The sequence below is a fragment of the Sebastes fasciatus genome, chromosome 19 (genome assembly GCF_043250625.1).
Source record: "Sebastes fasciatus isolate fSebFas1 chromosome 19, fSebFas1.pri, whole genome shotgun sequence".
Classification (NCBI taxonomy): Eukaryota; Metazoa; Chordata; class Actinopteri; order Perciformes; family Sebastidae; genus Sebastes; species Sebastes fasciatus.
This window is the reverse complement of record NC_133813.1, coordinates 25,003,522-25,020,374: the sequence shown is the minus strand read 5'-3', so window position 1 is coordinate 25,020,374 and position 16,853 is coordinate 25,003,522. Positions and strand designations below refer to the sequence as shown.

The following is a 16,853-nucleotide window of genomic DNA, read 5'->3' as shown; positions in this document are numbered from 1 at the left end:
TTTTCATCAGTTTCTTATTATTGGTTTCTCTCTCATCTTTTCCTCAGGATGTCCCTGCTCGGGAGCGAAACGACAACCTGTCTCCACCAACCCTTCCCCCTCTGAGAACAGCAGCGCCAACGCAAGCATCGGAAGCACCCAGAGCACGCCGACCAGCAGCATGGCATGAGATTATGATAATCTCCACCACCACCAGCAGAGCCTTTAAAGTCACCTATACGGGTTTTGTGCCTTTTTGTTTTTCTTTAATAATGCTTAAAAAGCATTTCCCCTTCCCTCGCCCCCCCTCCCCACCCCTTCAAATCCTCGTTTTAAAAGCACAACCCACATCTTTGACTCGCCCAGCCTGAAATGGATGTGATCTGGGAGTTTGTAATGGTGGATCGGGGGGAGGTGGGGGGAGCTGGGTGACGGATAACAGAAGTCTAATCAATGGCCTCTGACGCTCACCCCTGCAGCCTCTCTGTAAAGTCAAGCTCCTAGACAGGAAGTTAAAGAGGGCAAGGGAAAAAAAATAAAAATTGGCTCCCGGCAACAGGAAAAACAAACCATATCCCCCCCCCACAAGAGCTAACAGGAAATTCACTGCATTCCTTTCAATGAATTGTGCTTGTGTGATGGCAAGCACAAGAATAGTCAGGCAGGAGACAAAACCAGTCAAAAGGCTGACTTTGAAAAACAGATGAAAAGCTGTTTTTCTTTTGCGTTCACATCTAAGCTACAAAAATACAAAGGGCTTTTGGCTAGGTCGGTCCAAGAAAGTTAACGTCTCGGGGACTGGGAAAAGCTCAACATGTCAGGATCTCAAACCACTCAATGGAATGCTCGCTTCAAGGGGTATTTGTCTTAATTGGAGTTCGAGGTCAATAGTTAACAGCTACCTCCTGTTATTTAGAAGTCTGGAGCTTAAGTTTCAACTTTAGATTTCTCTGGTGAAATAATCGTATTTTTCAATTTTTTGTTTCATTCTGTGTCACTTTGAATCTCATAGTTGACCCCTCTGGGTCATTTGTAGCTCACGAGACAAAGTCATGGTGCCATTTTCGTGCTATCCAATAGCTGTATTAATTTTTTTTTTTTTCTTCCAGTGTTTATTGGAAGTTACAGAGAATATACACATTATTTCCCAATTACTCAACAAAGCCAATCCCAAGTCATATTTGTGGAAGCTACTTTTATTAATGTAAGCTGAGGAATGATCACTCTCGTAATGTACAGTACAGCATAGCAGAGATACATGGCTGTATCCAGAGCTGAGTAATGGGCCCATAATGAGGAGTTAGTACCAAAACTCTGCACATCAGTTTTTTAGACCTCACACAGCTACGCCCACAAGGTGGAGTTTCCCCCAAAATAGTCTGTCTGGAGGTGGAATGCCAGTACTTTTCCTCCGCACAATGTCCATTCTCAATCCATCACCACCGCCTGACAATTAGTCGTAACCACAATTTTTCATCATGTGGTAACGTACATGAACACATACAGGTTTAATCACAACCATGTAGCGCTAGATGCCAATGTTTATGGTGTATAAACCATCTTCCTATATTTGATGATCAAGACTTTCAGCAAGTATAAAGTGCCCAACCTGCTCTTCTCATTCTAAACGTATCTTGTGATTGGAGACGAGTGCACAGAAGATAAATAATTTTTAGACCGTGACCGTGACCATATAAATTCCAAGAGACTTTTATGCCTTGTGGGGGAGAACTTAAGGTACAAACAATAGGCTAAAATGTTCCATAATGAAATTCACATTTCTAAGTTTTTCTTACACTGAAAAGAAATGAAATCTGTGAGATTTCAGGAAAATTTGTTTTCAACTAATGGGCTAGAAAAAAAAACATTTCCAGGTGAAAACTTGCAAACTCAGACGAGTAGACTGTCACCCGATATCACGGCAAAGCGTGTAATGGAACCGCATGTCCACCAGAGAATAGCGTGCCAGTGTCGCAGCTTACCTCGCCGAGGCTTGAATATTACATGCGTGTATTAAAGGTCCCATATTATAAAAAAGTGAGATTTTCATGTTTTTGTATTTTAAAGCAGGCTTAAGTCCTGTATTAATACTGTGAAAGTATCGAAACGCTCAATCCACAGAGAAATACACACAGCCTGTGTTCAGAAACTCTGCATTTGAAACAAGCTGTCAGGATTTCTGTCCATTTGTGATGTCACAAATATACAATATTTAGACCCTTCACACAGATTTAAACTCAAACATTCTAAATGTGTCCCAGTTTATTCCTGTTGCAGTGTATGTGAATGTCACCAGCTGACAGGAAGTACAAATGGGCCCAAACTGTTGCCTAGCAACGCAATTCTGTTGCAATTTTGTCGCAATTCCGTTGAAAATGCAGCGTTTCAGACCGAGGGTAAATACAGGCATATTCAGGCCGATAGTATGAGGAAAATAAAGGGGGTTTTGAACTTTACAGCATGTAAACATGTTCTAGTAGAAACACAAAATACAAGTATGATCCTGAAAATGAGCATAATATGGGACCTTTAAGGTGCAGCACCAGCAAAACCACTTAGTTAGGTTTAAGCAACAAAAGCACTTAGTTAGGTTTAGGAAAAACGTCATGGTTGGCTTTAAAATAAGTATGTAAACAAAGTATAGTACGTACAAAAACAACGTAACATAAGTATGGAAAACACGTCACAAACGTCACTAATGTAACTTACAAAACAGCGGTCGCCGAGTTAAAAGTTGTGTGTTTGTTGGACCCATCCACCCGCCATAAGCAGACTTTCTCCCTTTTTATTCTACGTCACTAACTCTGAGCGTAGCATATTTACGCAGATGCATTTAGATTGCAGTCGGTACAGACTACATCGCGTACAAATGACACAGCGTTCTTGTTGCACGCTTTTGCCTTGCGCATTATCATTTCATTCACACGCCTTTTCGTGCAACCGGGTTCGGACTATATATACAGTCATACTGTAAGTCATTTTGATATAATTTATATATATATACATATATATATTTTAGGTCTCTCAAAGTTAACGTGATAATAACGTGTTAACGCAACTTATTTTTTTACGCCACAAATTTCTTTAATGCTTAAACACAACTTGCAATTTTTAGGTTGAAGCAGGCTCACTTTAAAATCTAGAGTGAAGATAACTGGTAACATATGAAACTAGAAAACCTAAAGAATGCAGTGTTACCAACCATGTCATACTAGCTTGTCAGAAAGGAGGCTAAATAACGCTCCAAACTTTTGCTAAATTTTGGCGAGTAAAAACTGGCATGACCATTTTCAAAGCAGTCCCTTGACCTCTGACCTCCAGATATGTGAATGTAAATGGGTTCTATGGGTACCCACGAGTCTCCACTTTATGATAATCACTTGCAGTTTCGGGGCAAGTCATAGTCAAGTCAGCACACTGACACACTGACAGCTGTTGTTGCCTGTTGGGCTGCAGTTTGCCATGTTATGATTTGAGCATATTTTTTATGCTATATGCAGTACCTGTGAGGGTTTCTGGACAATATTTGTCATTGTTTTGTGTTGTTAACTGATTTCCAATAGTAAATATATACATACAATTGCGACTTACAATTAACAGTATTAAATACTTGACAAATCTTCCCTCAAGGTTAATTTTGAACAGATAAAAAATGTGCGATTAATTGCAATTAACTATGGACAATCATGCGATTAACAATATTTGAATCGATTGACAGTCCTGATATATACGTATATCATTTCATATATCTAAAACTGAGTTAAAAACCTGCAAACTCCCCCCCACCTTACCCTAACTTTTGAACTTAAACTTCCCATCGAAGTCACCAGCTCTGAATACAGCCTATTTAGACTCCATAGTATACTCAATAGTAAGCATAATATACTGTAAGACCACATTAATACTGTTTGTCAGTTATGCTTTAACCCCATTAAGACTGCTTTACAAATTCAACTCTTATCTTTACTTCCAGCTGTCACATGACATGCCTAATGATATGGAAAACTGTCATTTGAGTCATTTGATGGGCTGCATCAGTCGCCGCAGTGCTAACGCTATGCAGAAGCTGCATAACGGGGGACTCATGAGGGCTAGAACTGCAGAGTGACGGTTGATCCGTGAACCCGATATTTGTTTCAATGTACAAATGTAAATTTCATATTTTTATTGCCTCTCTGTTACCTCTTAAAAAAAACATTCCCATCGCACGTCTTGTGGTATAAGTAAGCAATTTGTATCCACAGTACATAGCTTACAGTACATTGTGATGTTAAAATCTTCCTTTATATACATTTGACACACTTTTACATGCATAAATATATATATATATATTCACACTCCCAATAGTTAATCGCCTTCTGATTCGGTTAAAATAATTTATTCACCTTCAAACTTTAATCTAAAAAATATTCAGCATTTTTTCCCGAAACAAATGAGTTTATAAAATGTCTCCTCAGTGTCTGTGAGCTATGTAGCTTATTACCCCCCCCCCTTCTCCGACTCGGTGTGTGTGTGCGCGCATGTGCGTTTCTCTGCCTGATTTTCTTTGTATTTGTGTAGAGACAGAGAACAAAGAGGGCCAGTACAAATTGCCACTTGAGTATTTGTGCAATATGATGAGGTAAACTCATATGTAATGTCTAATATGTAGGTTTTTTTGTACCATGTTTTTTTATTGTAAGTTGTTGTATGATATTCTTACTTTGAACCATTTTCTTAACTTTTACGTATTTTTGGAGAACTGGGACGTAATCAAGGCACTTATCGAATGCATAATTTGTTTTGTATTGTAATCTTTTTTTTTATTCTCTTATAGATTTGAGTTGACGGTGCGTGTCACGTCACATGTCAAAGACAGTTCGTTGTTTTTTTTACCCCCGTTTGACTTTTTCTCTAATATTCCCCCCCGTTGTCCAAAAACACGGCGTATCTCTGACGATACTGACATCCTGACATTGTATTGCGTTTATTGTACTTTCTTCAGTGGGTGTGATGTGGAAGTCTGAAAGACAGAATGTCTCGCCACCGAGGATCATCCCGGCGAACTATTCAACTACTCACGAACTTGGCGTGTGCAGGGAACATTCAGATATAAAACGGTGGTTAGTGAGAACTTATTTTCATTTAATTTTAGCATTTTTTTTTTTTTAAATGTCAGGTATTCTGTACCTGTGTTAAACCAGCCACAGTGACTGACAACTTGTGTCTGAGCACTGACAGTAAAATCAGACAGGCTGCCAGTTAATTCACTTGTTAACCCCGCGGATCCCTTCGTTACCTCTGACAACAGCTTCCTCCTCCACAACGTGTGAGTCTGTGTGTGTGCACGTACGCCGTATATATACTGTATGTGTAGGTGTACAACTGATACCTAACATTTATGCCAGCGGATCCTTCCACCTCCAGTCTATTAATGTCCAAAAATTCTGAATTCTTACCAAAGAATATGAAGCCTTAACAACATGTCAGAATGTCTGCTTTGATTTTTATCGAGTATAAAATGCAGTGTTGCTTTCGTACCATTTAAAAAATGGGCCCAATTCTTGAGACAGCACTCGACTGATGTCATATAATTCTATGTTGCCTCTGAAGAAATATATGTTTTGTCTGAGATTATCTTAATAAAGTGAATATGACAAACGTTCTTTTGTTGTTTTCTGATGTCTTTCTTGCAGCCTCGTGGCATTGTAGAGCATTATGTTGCGTCGGAAAAACACAAACTCCCAGCATCTCTCCCAGGACAAGTAATATCATAGAGTAATAATGCAACCCACTTGACAGAGCACTCAAACAGAATAAAAGAGCCAGAAATATACACACTCTAAAACACATTATTAACAGTGACAAAAGGAACAATGAAGGATATTCTTTATTAAGCTGCATTTGCCTTTGGGGGTTTAATTGAAATGTTGAACATGCTGTGAAAATACCCAGTTATTCCACTGGTCTTGTCTTGCTACAAATTGCTGTGACATTTTCACTTGATGACTTGTTGCATCTACAGTATGTGAGCTTCTTCTGTTGACTTCTCTGCTCTGATTTTATCACACCTCCACATTAGCACTGGCATTGTAAGTAGAAAAAAAAATAGCAACAAAGACGAGTATTTACTTTCAACCCCGAGCAGTGGACACGTCTGGTTTGGAATAATGACTAATAACAGGGGATCTCACAGTTTTTTGAGCAATTAAAACCCAGAGTTTATGCCACAGCGTGAAGCCCATCCAAACAAGATTAAAACCTGGACTGCAAGTGATTCTGACTCAAAAGATGAGATTTTAGGATCTTGAGAGCAAGGACTCTGAAAAATCATTAAAATGTTTGTACGTGCTTAAACCTGCATCATAACCTCGTCTAAAGAGAAAATCATAGATCGTAGCATTCTTCAAACAGCATCAACTTGTAGTCGGGTTTTATCAGTGGTGGAAGAAGTACTCAGATCCTTTACATGAGTAAAAGTAGCAAGACCACAATGTAAAATATACTCCATTACAAGTAAAAGTCATGCAATTAAAATGCTACTTAAAGGAACAGTATGTAGGATGTGGTGACATCTAGCGGTGAGGTTGCAGATTGCAAACAACTGAAGCTTCTCCCGTATGCCAAACCCGTAGGAGAACTACGGTGGCTGACACAAAAACGTGAAAATGTGGATGGCCCTATGTAGAGCTGGTGTTTGGTTTGTCCGTTCTGGACTACTGTAGAAACATGGCGGCTGGCTCCGTGAAGAGGACCCGCTCCGTATGTAGATATAAACGGCTCATTCTGAGGTAACGAAAAAAGTTCTTATTTTCAGCTGATTATACACTAAAGAAAACACACTTATTAATATTGTATTCCGTTTCTGCCAATAGATCATCATACATGTTTCACATTGTTCCTTTAATTACATCCAGAAGTATAGCAGTACAAATATACTATAAATGTAACAGTACTTGTGTAACTGTCAGTGTTGCATAATTATGTACCTATTATAATATTGGATTACTGTGCGTTGATGCATAAGCAGCATTTTATTTTGCGGCTGGTTGAGGTGGAGCTAATTTTATACAACAGCATCATCTGCAAAGTAAATTATATGACTTATGACAAATACAGAACCTTGAACCTTGAACCTAACTGCAGCTGTTAAAGGTCCCATATTTTAAAGAAAACGACATTTTCATGTCTTTTATATTATAAAGCAGGTTTAAGTGATATATAAATAATGTGAAAGTATCAAAACACTCAATCCATGGAGAAATACACACACCCCATATACAGAAACTGAGCTTTTGAAACAAGCTGTCAGGATTTCTGTCCATTTGTGATGTCACAAATCTACAATATTTAGACCATTTCAAAGTTTTAAACGTAAACATTCTAAATGTGTTCCAGTTTATTTCCTGTTGCAGTGTATGTGAATGACATCAGCTGACAGGAAGTAAACATGGACCCAAGCTGTTGCCTAGCAACGCAATTCTGTTGCAATTCCGTTGAAATGTACTAAAACAGAGCATTTCGGACAGAGGTTAAATACAGGTATATTCAAGCAGGAAAATAAAGTTTTTTTTAAACATTAAAGTATGTAAACATGTTCTAGTAGAAACCCAAATTACAAGTATGAACCTGAAAATGAACACAATATATCCCCTTTAAATAAATGTAAAAAGATTAATATTTCACTCTGAGGTGTAGTGGAATAGAAGTAGTAGTAGTAGTAGTAGTTTAAGTAGTATGAAATGGAAATGCTTAAATTGTACTTACGTACATTACAGAGTAAATATACTTAGTTATATTCCACAGCTGAGTAGCATGAAGGTATTTTTTTTTATTTATCTATTTTTTAATGTCCAAATCTTCTGAGATTTTCTCACAAATTAGTTCTGAAAAATTGAACGTGGCTGTGTATGTGTTTAAATCACATAATAATGCATGAAATTGTAGCTTCATGTGTTATTATTGCATTCATCTGATTCAGCAGAGGTTGCCTTATGACGCACCTGAAACACAATGAGCTTAAGGAATAGAAAACATCATACTATTATGCTGTTATGAGTCATATATAACCTTTATTTTTGGGGCGAAATTATGAAAATAATGGTGTTTTCTTCCATCTATGGCCTTTCCCGAGGTTTCAAGTCCTTCTTCTTATATACAAATTCAATCTTGTGTTCAGGACCGGAGCCAAGGCACACAATACATGTTTATGGGCTGCCGTCATCTCCAAATATGACCATGGAACCATTTGGCCTTGCAACAGGATACATTATGTGACGTGTGTGTCGATGTGTTTGTGTGTTTATGTGTGTGTGTGTGTGTGTGTGTGTGTGTGTGTGTGTGTGTGTGTGTGTGTGTGTGTGTGAGCTTGCTTGCATGCCAATTCAGGTTGTTTATGTCTCAGGACAAATCTGTTCTTCTCTGCAAAACTGTGCCCGCTGAAATGTGTTTGTTATCTGTGCATAAAGCATGAAACAATGACCTCAGGGCTAGACCAGTCTTCACAGCTCTGTTGTATAAACATTAAGGTGTGAATCAGTACAGAAAAGGATTTTCAATATTTCACTCTGATGTGAAGTGGAAGCACAAAGTAGTATAAAATGGAAATATATAAATTCAATCTTGTTTTCAGGACTGATGGCGTCATACGGCGTGTTGTTATATGTGATTAAAGAAATAGAAGTCAGTATTGTGTGGAGCTGTGAGCTCCAAGGATTTTTCTTCTATAAACCCTCTGTCTGTAAAAGATATGTTTTCAGAAGAAAAGGGGAACAATAGCTCTGCGTTATTGTTGCCAAGACATTGCTTCCAAATAGGTGGGTTTCTAGGCTCTGCTAATGTATTGTAGATGGTGATTGTTAACATTGTTGATTAGCTTGTAGCCTTACCTGCTAATGAAAAATGTTAACTGAGATCACTGATTTGCAATATAGAATTGGGAAAACTCAACAAAGGAAAGCACAAAGATTTAATAACTTATTGTTTCTGGAGATTTTTTTGCCATCCTTTTTTTTGTGCATTGCACTGTGTGCCCACTCAAAAATCAAGCACATTTATTATGCATACTGACACCGTTGAGTACACTTTTTTCTTTTTTTTGTAATATTTTACTGGAAGTAACATCACATGTATAGAAACATATAAATAAATAAATAAATAAGCACAAATGTAAATGATTGTCCTTCCATATTTTGGTATTTTTCCTCCAACCGACCCTTACCCATTGCCGATGCAAAAAGGATAAAAAAACAACAACAAAAAAACTAAATTAATAAAAAAAAAAGAAAGAAAATAAGATAAAGCTAAAATAGGCTGATAAACTTTACATCAAATACTCAATACTTAAACAATACCAAGCTCAGTGACATCGAGTGCAAAGCACCATTTACAAATGGACAAATTAACTGTTAGCACTCATTTCTGTTTACATAAATTAATGTCATACTTTTTAGCTGATGGAAAGAAATACATCTCACATGCCGTAAGTCTATTAGTCTACACAAATACACTACGTCCAATTGAAATTAACACATACTACAAAAAATACCTGGTATAGTCAAATTTCTGGGCTGATTCGCAAATGGCAAATTTATTAATTGTTTTTCCAGTTTAAGAATAAACATTTTGTCACTTTTTCTATATCAACTCATTACATATTAAAAAAAACATAAAACATTATTATGTAGTATTGAAATAGTATGTCTTCTGAACACTGTGTGAAGGGTAATATAACCTTTAACTTCCATGTGTTTTCAACACTAACATACTATATATTAACAGTGGCCAAAGCAGCAACATCGCCTCTGGACGCTCTGCCTACTTTTTTAATAGTTTCAACATCATTTGTTTGATTTCTTGTATTACACATGTATTTACAGATTTCAGATTTAGCTACTGTAACCGTGCTGTAACATATAATAATTACAGAAAAGTACACAGAGAGAGAAAAGAGACTGTGAAAGGGGGATCAGACAAAGAGAGATGAGCTGAGCTGGCGTGAATAGACAGATCCTTGACAGGTGAATAGCAGCGGAGGCATTGTATTGTTCTGCAACATTCAATAGAATTAACCTCATATACTGTATAGAAAAAAAGAAGGAAAAGAATGCCTTATGTCGCTTTACTTCAAATTTGATGAATTCGTCATGAAAATATCTACAGAAATACAGATATAATACTTGTATTTTTCTTTAGTCTGGAATTGTATTGATTTGGGGGTTCATTTTCCACTAAAAATCCTATTTTGATTATTATGCTATTAATCAACTTAATTATTAGCAAATTTCACTATTAATCGGTTAATTACACCAAAATATATATTTCAATCTCTTCTGCTATAATATCCTTTATCTATATAGCATATTTAAATGAAAAAAAAAGGTACAAAGATCTTTCCAAACATCAAGATAGAAAAAATATACTGTGAATAAGAAATAGAATGAAAACATATAAAAAAGTAACAATATCCAAATGGGAGAAAATGGGAGTGTTAACATTTTTTGAGTTTAACAATAACCCTATAATACGGTTATGGACAGTAAAGGTCAAGTGTTTTAATTGCATGTCCCTGAGCAATGCGTAAGTACTCCACAAACTGTCAATTGTGTAGAGTTGACCTGCGCCTATAATGGAATTAAAAAGATAAACTACCCCAGCACAGCTTTCATTACGAGAGAGTCAGATTTGCCTGTGACGCTGTATAATGAGTGGCTGCAGGGAAACGTCCCCATTACATTTAATTACTCTGATGAATGGATTACTGACCGCCACCAGATGGTGCTATATTTTTTTTTAATTTTCTCTGGATACACAGATTGTATAGCCTTTTGAAGAGAAGAAGAATGAGCCTCATTGTAAAGCAAAGTACCATGCACATATAAAATAATTGAATCAAATCAGTAATGAAGCAATAAAACACATTGTATTTAACATTATAAGAAGACCAGCATGTGTAAACAGTGCCACAGATCTGATTTCATTTCTATTTTTACACATTGTTTGCAGTTCACATTACCGTATGTATCTATATTTAAAAAAGCTTTCTTAGAATCAGGTTAACAAATCTGTGACTGATCCTGACATGAAGCCTATAAAGCCCCTAGGGCACGCTGAAGTCGGGGGGAGCTACATGAGAGCATAGCTGGAGCTACTCGGAGTATAAGCCGCCTCTCCCTCAGACTTTCACACCCCGAGGCGATGTGCTGCACACAAGGTTGTTTACAGACACCGACACCGTGTTCAGGCTCAGCCTCTCTCCCCCAATCTCTCACCCACATGCAGACATTCACTCTCTCACAAGCAGCCGCACACTTTGCCCACACCTCACTGAGCATCCGCCGCCGCCTGGACCGGGGTAATCCTCTAACTTATAGGCAGTGCTATGTTGCTCCAAGCAAATCCCCATTCCTTCAAAAATGCAGACACCTCTGGAGCTGTGGCAGCAAAACACCTCAGAGGTGATATAACATGGCTTTGTCTTCTTTTATGTTTGCTCTCCTTTTGCTCCACTCTGCCCTCCTACATGTAAATAACTTGTATCATTTAATAGAAATGTCTGCAATGACTTATTATTATAATAATTGCTAGTTTGCAGGGCTGGATATGTGACCACAATTACATTTTTATAGATCTAGAAAGTAACCTTCCTGAGCAGCAGGTGGATGGTTTCTTTGATTTGATTATGATTTCCTTTTTGTGATTTGGGGCAAACATAACCTGCAACAAAATTATAGCAGCAGTGGGTAGAAGTGGAGCAAATATGATTAATTTCTTTTTATAAAACGGTCACTATATCCTGACAGTAGTTCATGAGACAGGTGATCTGAAAATATGTGCCTCTGTTTCCTCCGGTGCTCCTAACGGCATCTGCAAGATTTCCCAGACCGGAGGAAAACAACCAATCAGCGTCGAGCTGGAGCTTTGCCGTCTCTGAGCAGCTGTCAATCACTCACAAACTCCGATCAAACGGTCAAACTAGGCAGCGCTGATCAAATATGACTCAATGTTCTGTTACTGTAATGCCTATTTCTTTCCTCAAATGTTTTCAGAATCATCTTGTAGTGTACTGTTTAGCTTTAGAATGAGAAAATTTGTAACCTGACAGCCATGTTGAGATTAGTTGAGGAAATACCAAGCACCGCCCACCAGCTGGAGCAAACTTTCTCATTTTACAGCTAAAAATAGAAATAGGGATAACAGTACCAGGATATTAATTCGTTATTTGATCAGCGCTCCCTAGTTTGACCATTTGATCGGAGTTTGCGAGTGATTGACAGCTGCCTCCGTCGAATGAACAGCCAATAGGAACGCTCTCTCTCTGAAATGACCTGTGATTGGCCAAAGTCTCCCGTCACGGGCTAGATTTTCTAAAGCCTGAAAACAGAGCCATGAGGAGGAGCAGAAGTCTAGTTTTCTCTCAGAACACTTGAATTACAATATGCAGAAATGTTATTATGGAATTTTTGCTCAATGATGCCAAAAACGTTCTGCCTCCTGCAGCTTTAACAGGGTGTACACTAGAGGGATGCAAACCAGGTAGACTTGTACATTATTCATTTTGGAAAAGCACACTCCCTCCTCCTAACTAATGCCTTGTCTTAGTCCAGAAGCATATATATATATATATAAGTAAGTAAGTAAAATGACCAGGTTGTCTGTGGACTTTCAAGTGAGATACCCAACAATGCTGCCTAAAACAATGCATTTTTAACTCCAAGAAAGGGAAGCAAGGTGAGCACAACCCCGCCCCACCCCGCCCCACCCCACCTTCGTTTTCAATGTTTTACCAGACTAATGTTTTTCCTTTAAAAATCGACTGTTGGAGTGAGACAGAGGGTGAACAGTTTCTCCTTGAGCTTCTTTTCCTGGTGATCCAGCTGATGTGTAATTGGTCTCAGCTAAATGCTTTTACAGGTATTGGGTTTTTGTTTTCTCTTCTGGGTTGGCTCTTTGCTTACTGCCACAACAGATTATAGCTTTTTTCATCCTGTTGCTCTCTCCTGCAGCTGCTTAATGCTGATCTCTCAGAGTAGAACTTTCCATGTTAACCACTTTCACTGAGCAGCACAGGGCCGGACTTACTGTAGTGAAGGAGTTGACTGAAGAGGTGTTTCCGCTTCTCACGTGTAACTATGTCACTAAACTCATCCAGACACCTTTTGACTCTGCATTGTGTTTTGTTGGGTACAGGGCCGGCTTACAGCATGGGCCATGTAGGCGGTCCCCTAGGGTGCCACACTCTGGGGGGGTTTTGGGCGCCCTAAAAAAAAGAAAAACAAACAAACAAAGAAATTAACAAAGAAAGAAAGAAATAGACTTTTCACCCCTATAACTCTCTTTCTCACACCAACAATATCAAGGACCAAATGTTTATGTAAGGGATAATGTACAGCGAGTCGGTCATTGTTGTGAAAGAATCCCCGACAGAAGGGGATTCTTTCACAACAATGACCCGCTAGCTGCACATTATCCCGCTTATTACACGGCTACTTAATTAAGAAATCAATATTTTGACACAAAAACGGTCCTCCAGAGTCCGACATCAGAGCTGCGCCCATAGCAACGGTCTGCTACACATAGCAACGGTCTGCTATAGAGAAATTACAGACCACAGAATGCCCTGATTGACCAATCAGAATTGAGTATTCAACACAGCCGTGTAATAATTATATATAAATACAGTTATTTATTAAAATAAAAATCGTAACTTTTGTCTTAAAATCATTATGATGTCTGATGTGTGTTGCGGTTCATGGGGCTATAGGGTTAGGGTTCTGGGGGGGTTCGACTCTATGGGGGGAAAGCTAGATAGTCAGCACAGACTTGGCACACTCGGCCATATCTCTCATGAACTGGTAAAGCTGCACATAACAAAAACAATAACATGAAAGTATGTATCTGGATCAGGAGTGGCCAGTACACTATAAAATATCATATTAACAGCACAACGGCTGGCTATAGCTTGTTTGCCGGGTGCACTATTTGACATTATATGACCAGAGTAAAATGCATTATATCCACTATAGTTAAACTTCTCAATAGCATCTCAACAAGTCCCAACACTACTAACTGTATGTCCACACAGGGGAACTGCAAGCTACAGGTGCAGGTAATTCATTTAGATAAGACTTCACACAACAACACAAATCCACCAAAATGCAGGTTGAAAATGCAGAATAACCTTAATTCTTAATACCGACTGGGGTAAACGCAGACCCCAGAGGTATACTTTTTGTCACAGGTGCTTCATTCTATCATTCCAATATTTCATGACTTTGTCAATCAATTTGTTTCTGATGATTTCAAATCATTGTTTTCTGTTTCTGTTTTAATCAGTGCTTCTTAAAAACTCTATGTATTGGGGTCCTATGTGAAAAGCACCCAATTATACCTATTTTTTCAATTTCACACAAGAGGACATACGACATGAAGCGACACAGTTCATGCGAGTCTCACGAGAAGCAAAACGTTGTCCCACACAAACATAGTCTTTGTTCCGTATTTGGTTTGTTGGGATCTGGTCGCCCCTAGCCGTATCTCATACATTATTTATTATTTTTTAGGAAAATTTCATATTCATAAGAAAAATGGTCAGGAACCAAGTCAACTTTCCTGCATTTTATTAATTCAAACACCATCTTACCCATTGTTAAAAACAACAACAAAAACATTAAGACTTTTAAATTATTAAATTATTATAATATGATGTATATAACATAATCTCTGGTATTGTGAAATATATAAGTAATTTTTTTTGTTTGTATTTTTTAATTGTCTATGTGTCTGTTTGTACCTCTGTTAATGAGCATGTGTTCAATAAAGAAAGCATTATAAAAAATAAAAAAAAATTAAAAAATCGATAGCGCTTCACAGAAAACTTCCGGGATTACTCGACACGCGCTCCTAAACCTCGTTTGCACAGCACGCGGCGTCACTAGTGGTGGTTCGGTCGGGCCACATGCTGAATGTAAGTCCTATAATAACCACTCTGTTTGAGCTCTGCTTTTGGTCTCTACCAACTAGTATGAGGAAATATCTGTCTCACTTTAGCTGCTAAATGCTGCACTGTGTTCACCAGTTAGTTTGGTGCTGAGCTAAGGTGACCAGATCCCAACGAACCAAATATGGGACAAACTAGAGTATGTTTGTGTGGGACAATGTGGGCTGAGAGGTAGTCTACAATCTTGATACAATGTCTATCTAACTTAAATAATAAACATTTATATTCTGCCCCTTATCTTGTAAAATCTCTACAGCACGTTTCTTGTGAGACTCACAAATTGAAAAATAACTGGCAAATTTCACAAAAATAAATTCTGAGAATGGCCTTCCACCAGCTTATAAATAGGGTGAATTAGCCTAATGTGGAAATGCATTTTAGATTTCTGGAATATATTGTGATATGAAGCCAATACATTAAATCCAAACCCAGTACCACTCTGAAATCCACAGGATGTGTCCTAATCAAACAAAAAACAAAAAACAAAATGCAGATATCGCACTCATAAAATAAATGGTAGACAGAATTGTGATCTAATGCCAAGTTTTTGCAGAAAAAATCTTGATTTTCTAATGTGGCACAGTCATGTCTGAAATGTGGGACACAAAAGATTCTGTTAAAAAACACTCTGTTGAAAGGCCTAAAAATCACCTTAATTAATGCAGGAAACACTCAAGGCTAAATGTGCAATCCCATGTTCAGTAATTTTACCACTTACAATGTTATTGCTGTTCCAAAACCTCGGCTTATCTGTGGATGTTACATTGATAATCAAACAACATCAAACAACAAAATAAGACTCTAAATAATAATAAATAAATAAATAATAATTAATAATAGCTTTTAAGCATTTAGGCATATTAGAAAGACATTAAATATCAATAGTTTTATTTGCTTTAATTTTTTGTCATTCATTCATCTACCCTATTCTGGCTTCTCTTCACTGGCTCCCTGTGTGTTTTAGGATTGATTTTTATTATTAACATAGAAATCGTTAAATGGGCAGGCTCCAACTGATCTCTCAGACCTTTTAAAACCACATCTTTTATCAAGGACACTCAGATCCTCTGACCAGTTGCTTCTGACTGTCCCTAGGTCAAAGTTAAAGCTCAGGGGTGACCAAGCCTTTTCAGTTGCAGCTCCAAAGCTCTGGAACGCTCTGCCTCCACATGTTGGGCTGTCCCTCACACTGCCTGTTTCTAAATCAAACCTCAAAACACATGTTTATTCCTTGGCTTTTGGCTCTTGGCTCGGCATGAGAGTTGCCTTTTTTAATCCTTTTTCCTTTCCTATTGGTCTTAACGCTTGTGTTATTTTAATGTCCTGCTGGTTTAAAATTGGTTTTAGTGTTTTGTTGTGTTGTTTTTCTATTTTTTATGTTTAATTGTACAACACTTAGGTCAACTTTTGTTGTTTTTAAATGTGCTTTATAAATACATTTGGATTGGTTTTAGGAAGACCTACTCCCACTGGAGCTTAGGTGTCCCACATTAGGAAGTGTCCTAATGTCAACGACAATTCACCCTACTTATAAATAGCCTTTGTTGTAGCTTCTCTTTCTTTTCTTTGAGGTAGTTTCCATCATATTCCGCCTAAATCAGCAGAGCTTGTGACTTTGCGGTGTCTCGCAATTTTCTCCGTTAAGCATGGCGCAGCAGAGACGGTGAAATGTTAACCTGCACTTGACCCACGTGTGCGCAGTTTGACAGCAAACACAGCGCCGCGATGACAGCCTTCCTTCCCTGCTTTCTTCACAGCCTGTTGGATAAAAGCCAGATTTTGAAAAAAGCGTCTGTCCTGCAGCGGTTTGACTTGGAAACAAGAGCCAATGAAAATGTGTGACATCGTCTCAATGTGTGGAAGGTGGCACGAGGGATAAAAATGCTGTGCAGTCCCT

At 38.0% G+C, this 16,853-nt stretch overlaps 1 protein-coding gene across 1 annotated transcript in view; it reads left to right on the top strand.

The window, feature by feature from the left end:
• Positions 1 to 5,623, top strand: part of eng (endoglin) — a 61,303-nt gene extending 55,680 nt beyond the window's left edge. Inside the window, exon 13 of the mRNA XM_074618523.1 lies at positions 48 to 5,623. Within this exon, the coding sequence (XP_074474624.1) occupies positions 48 to 169 (122 nt within the window). The 3' untranslated portion in view covers positions 170 to 5,623. The remainder of the gene's footprint in view (positions 1 to 47) is intronic.
• The last annotated feature ends 11,230 nt before the right edge of the window (positions 5,624 to 16,853 follow it).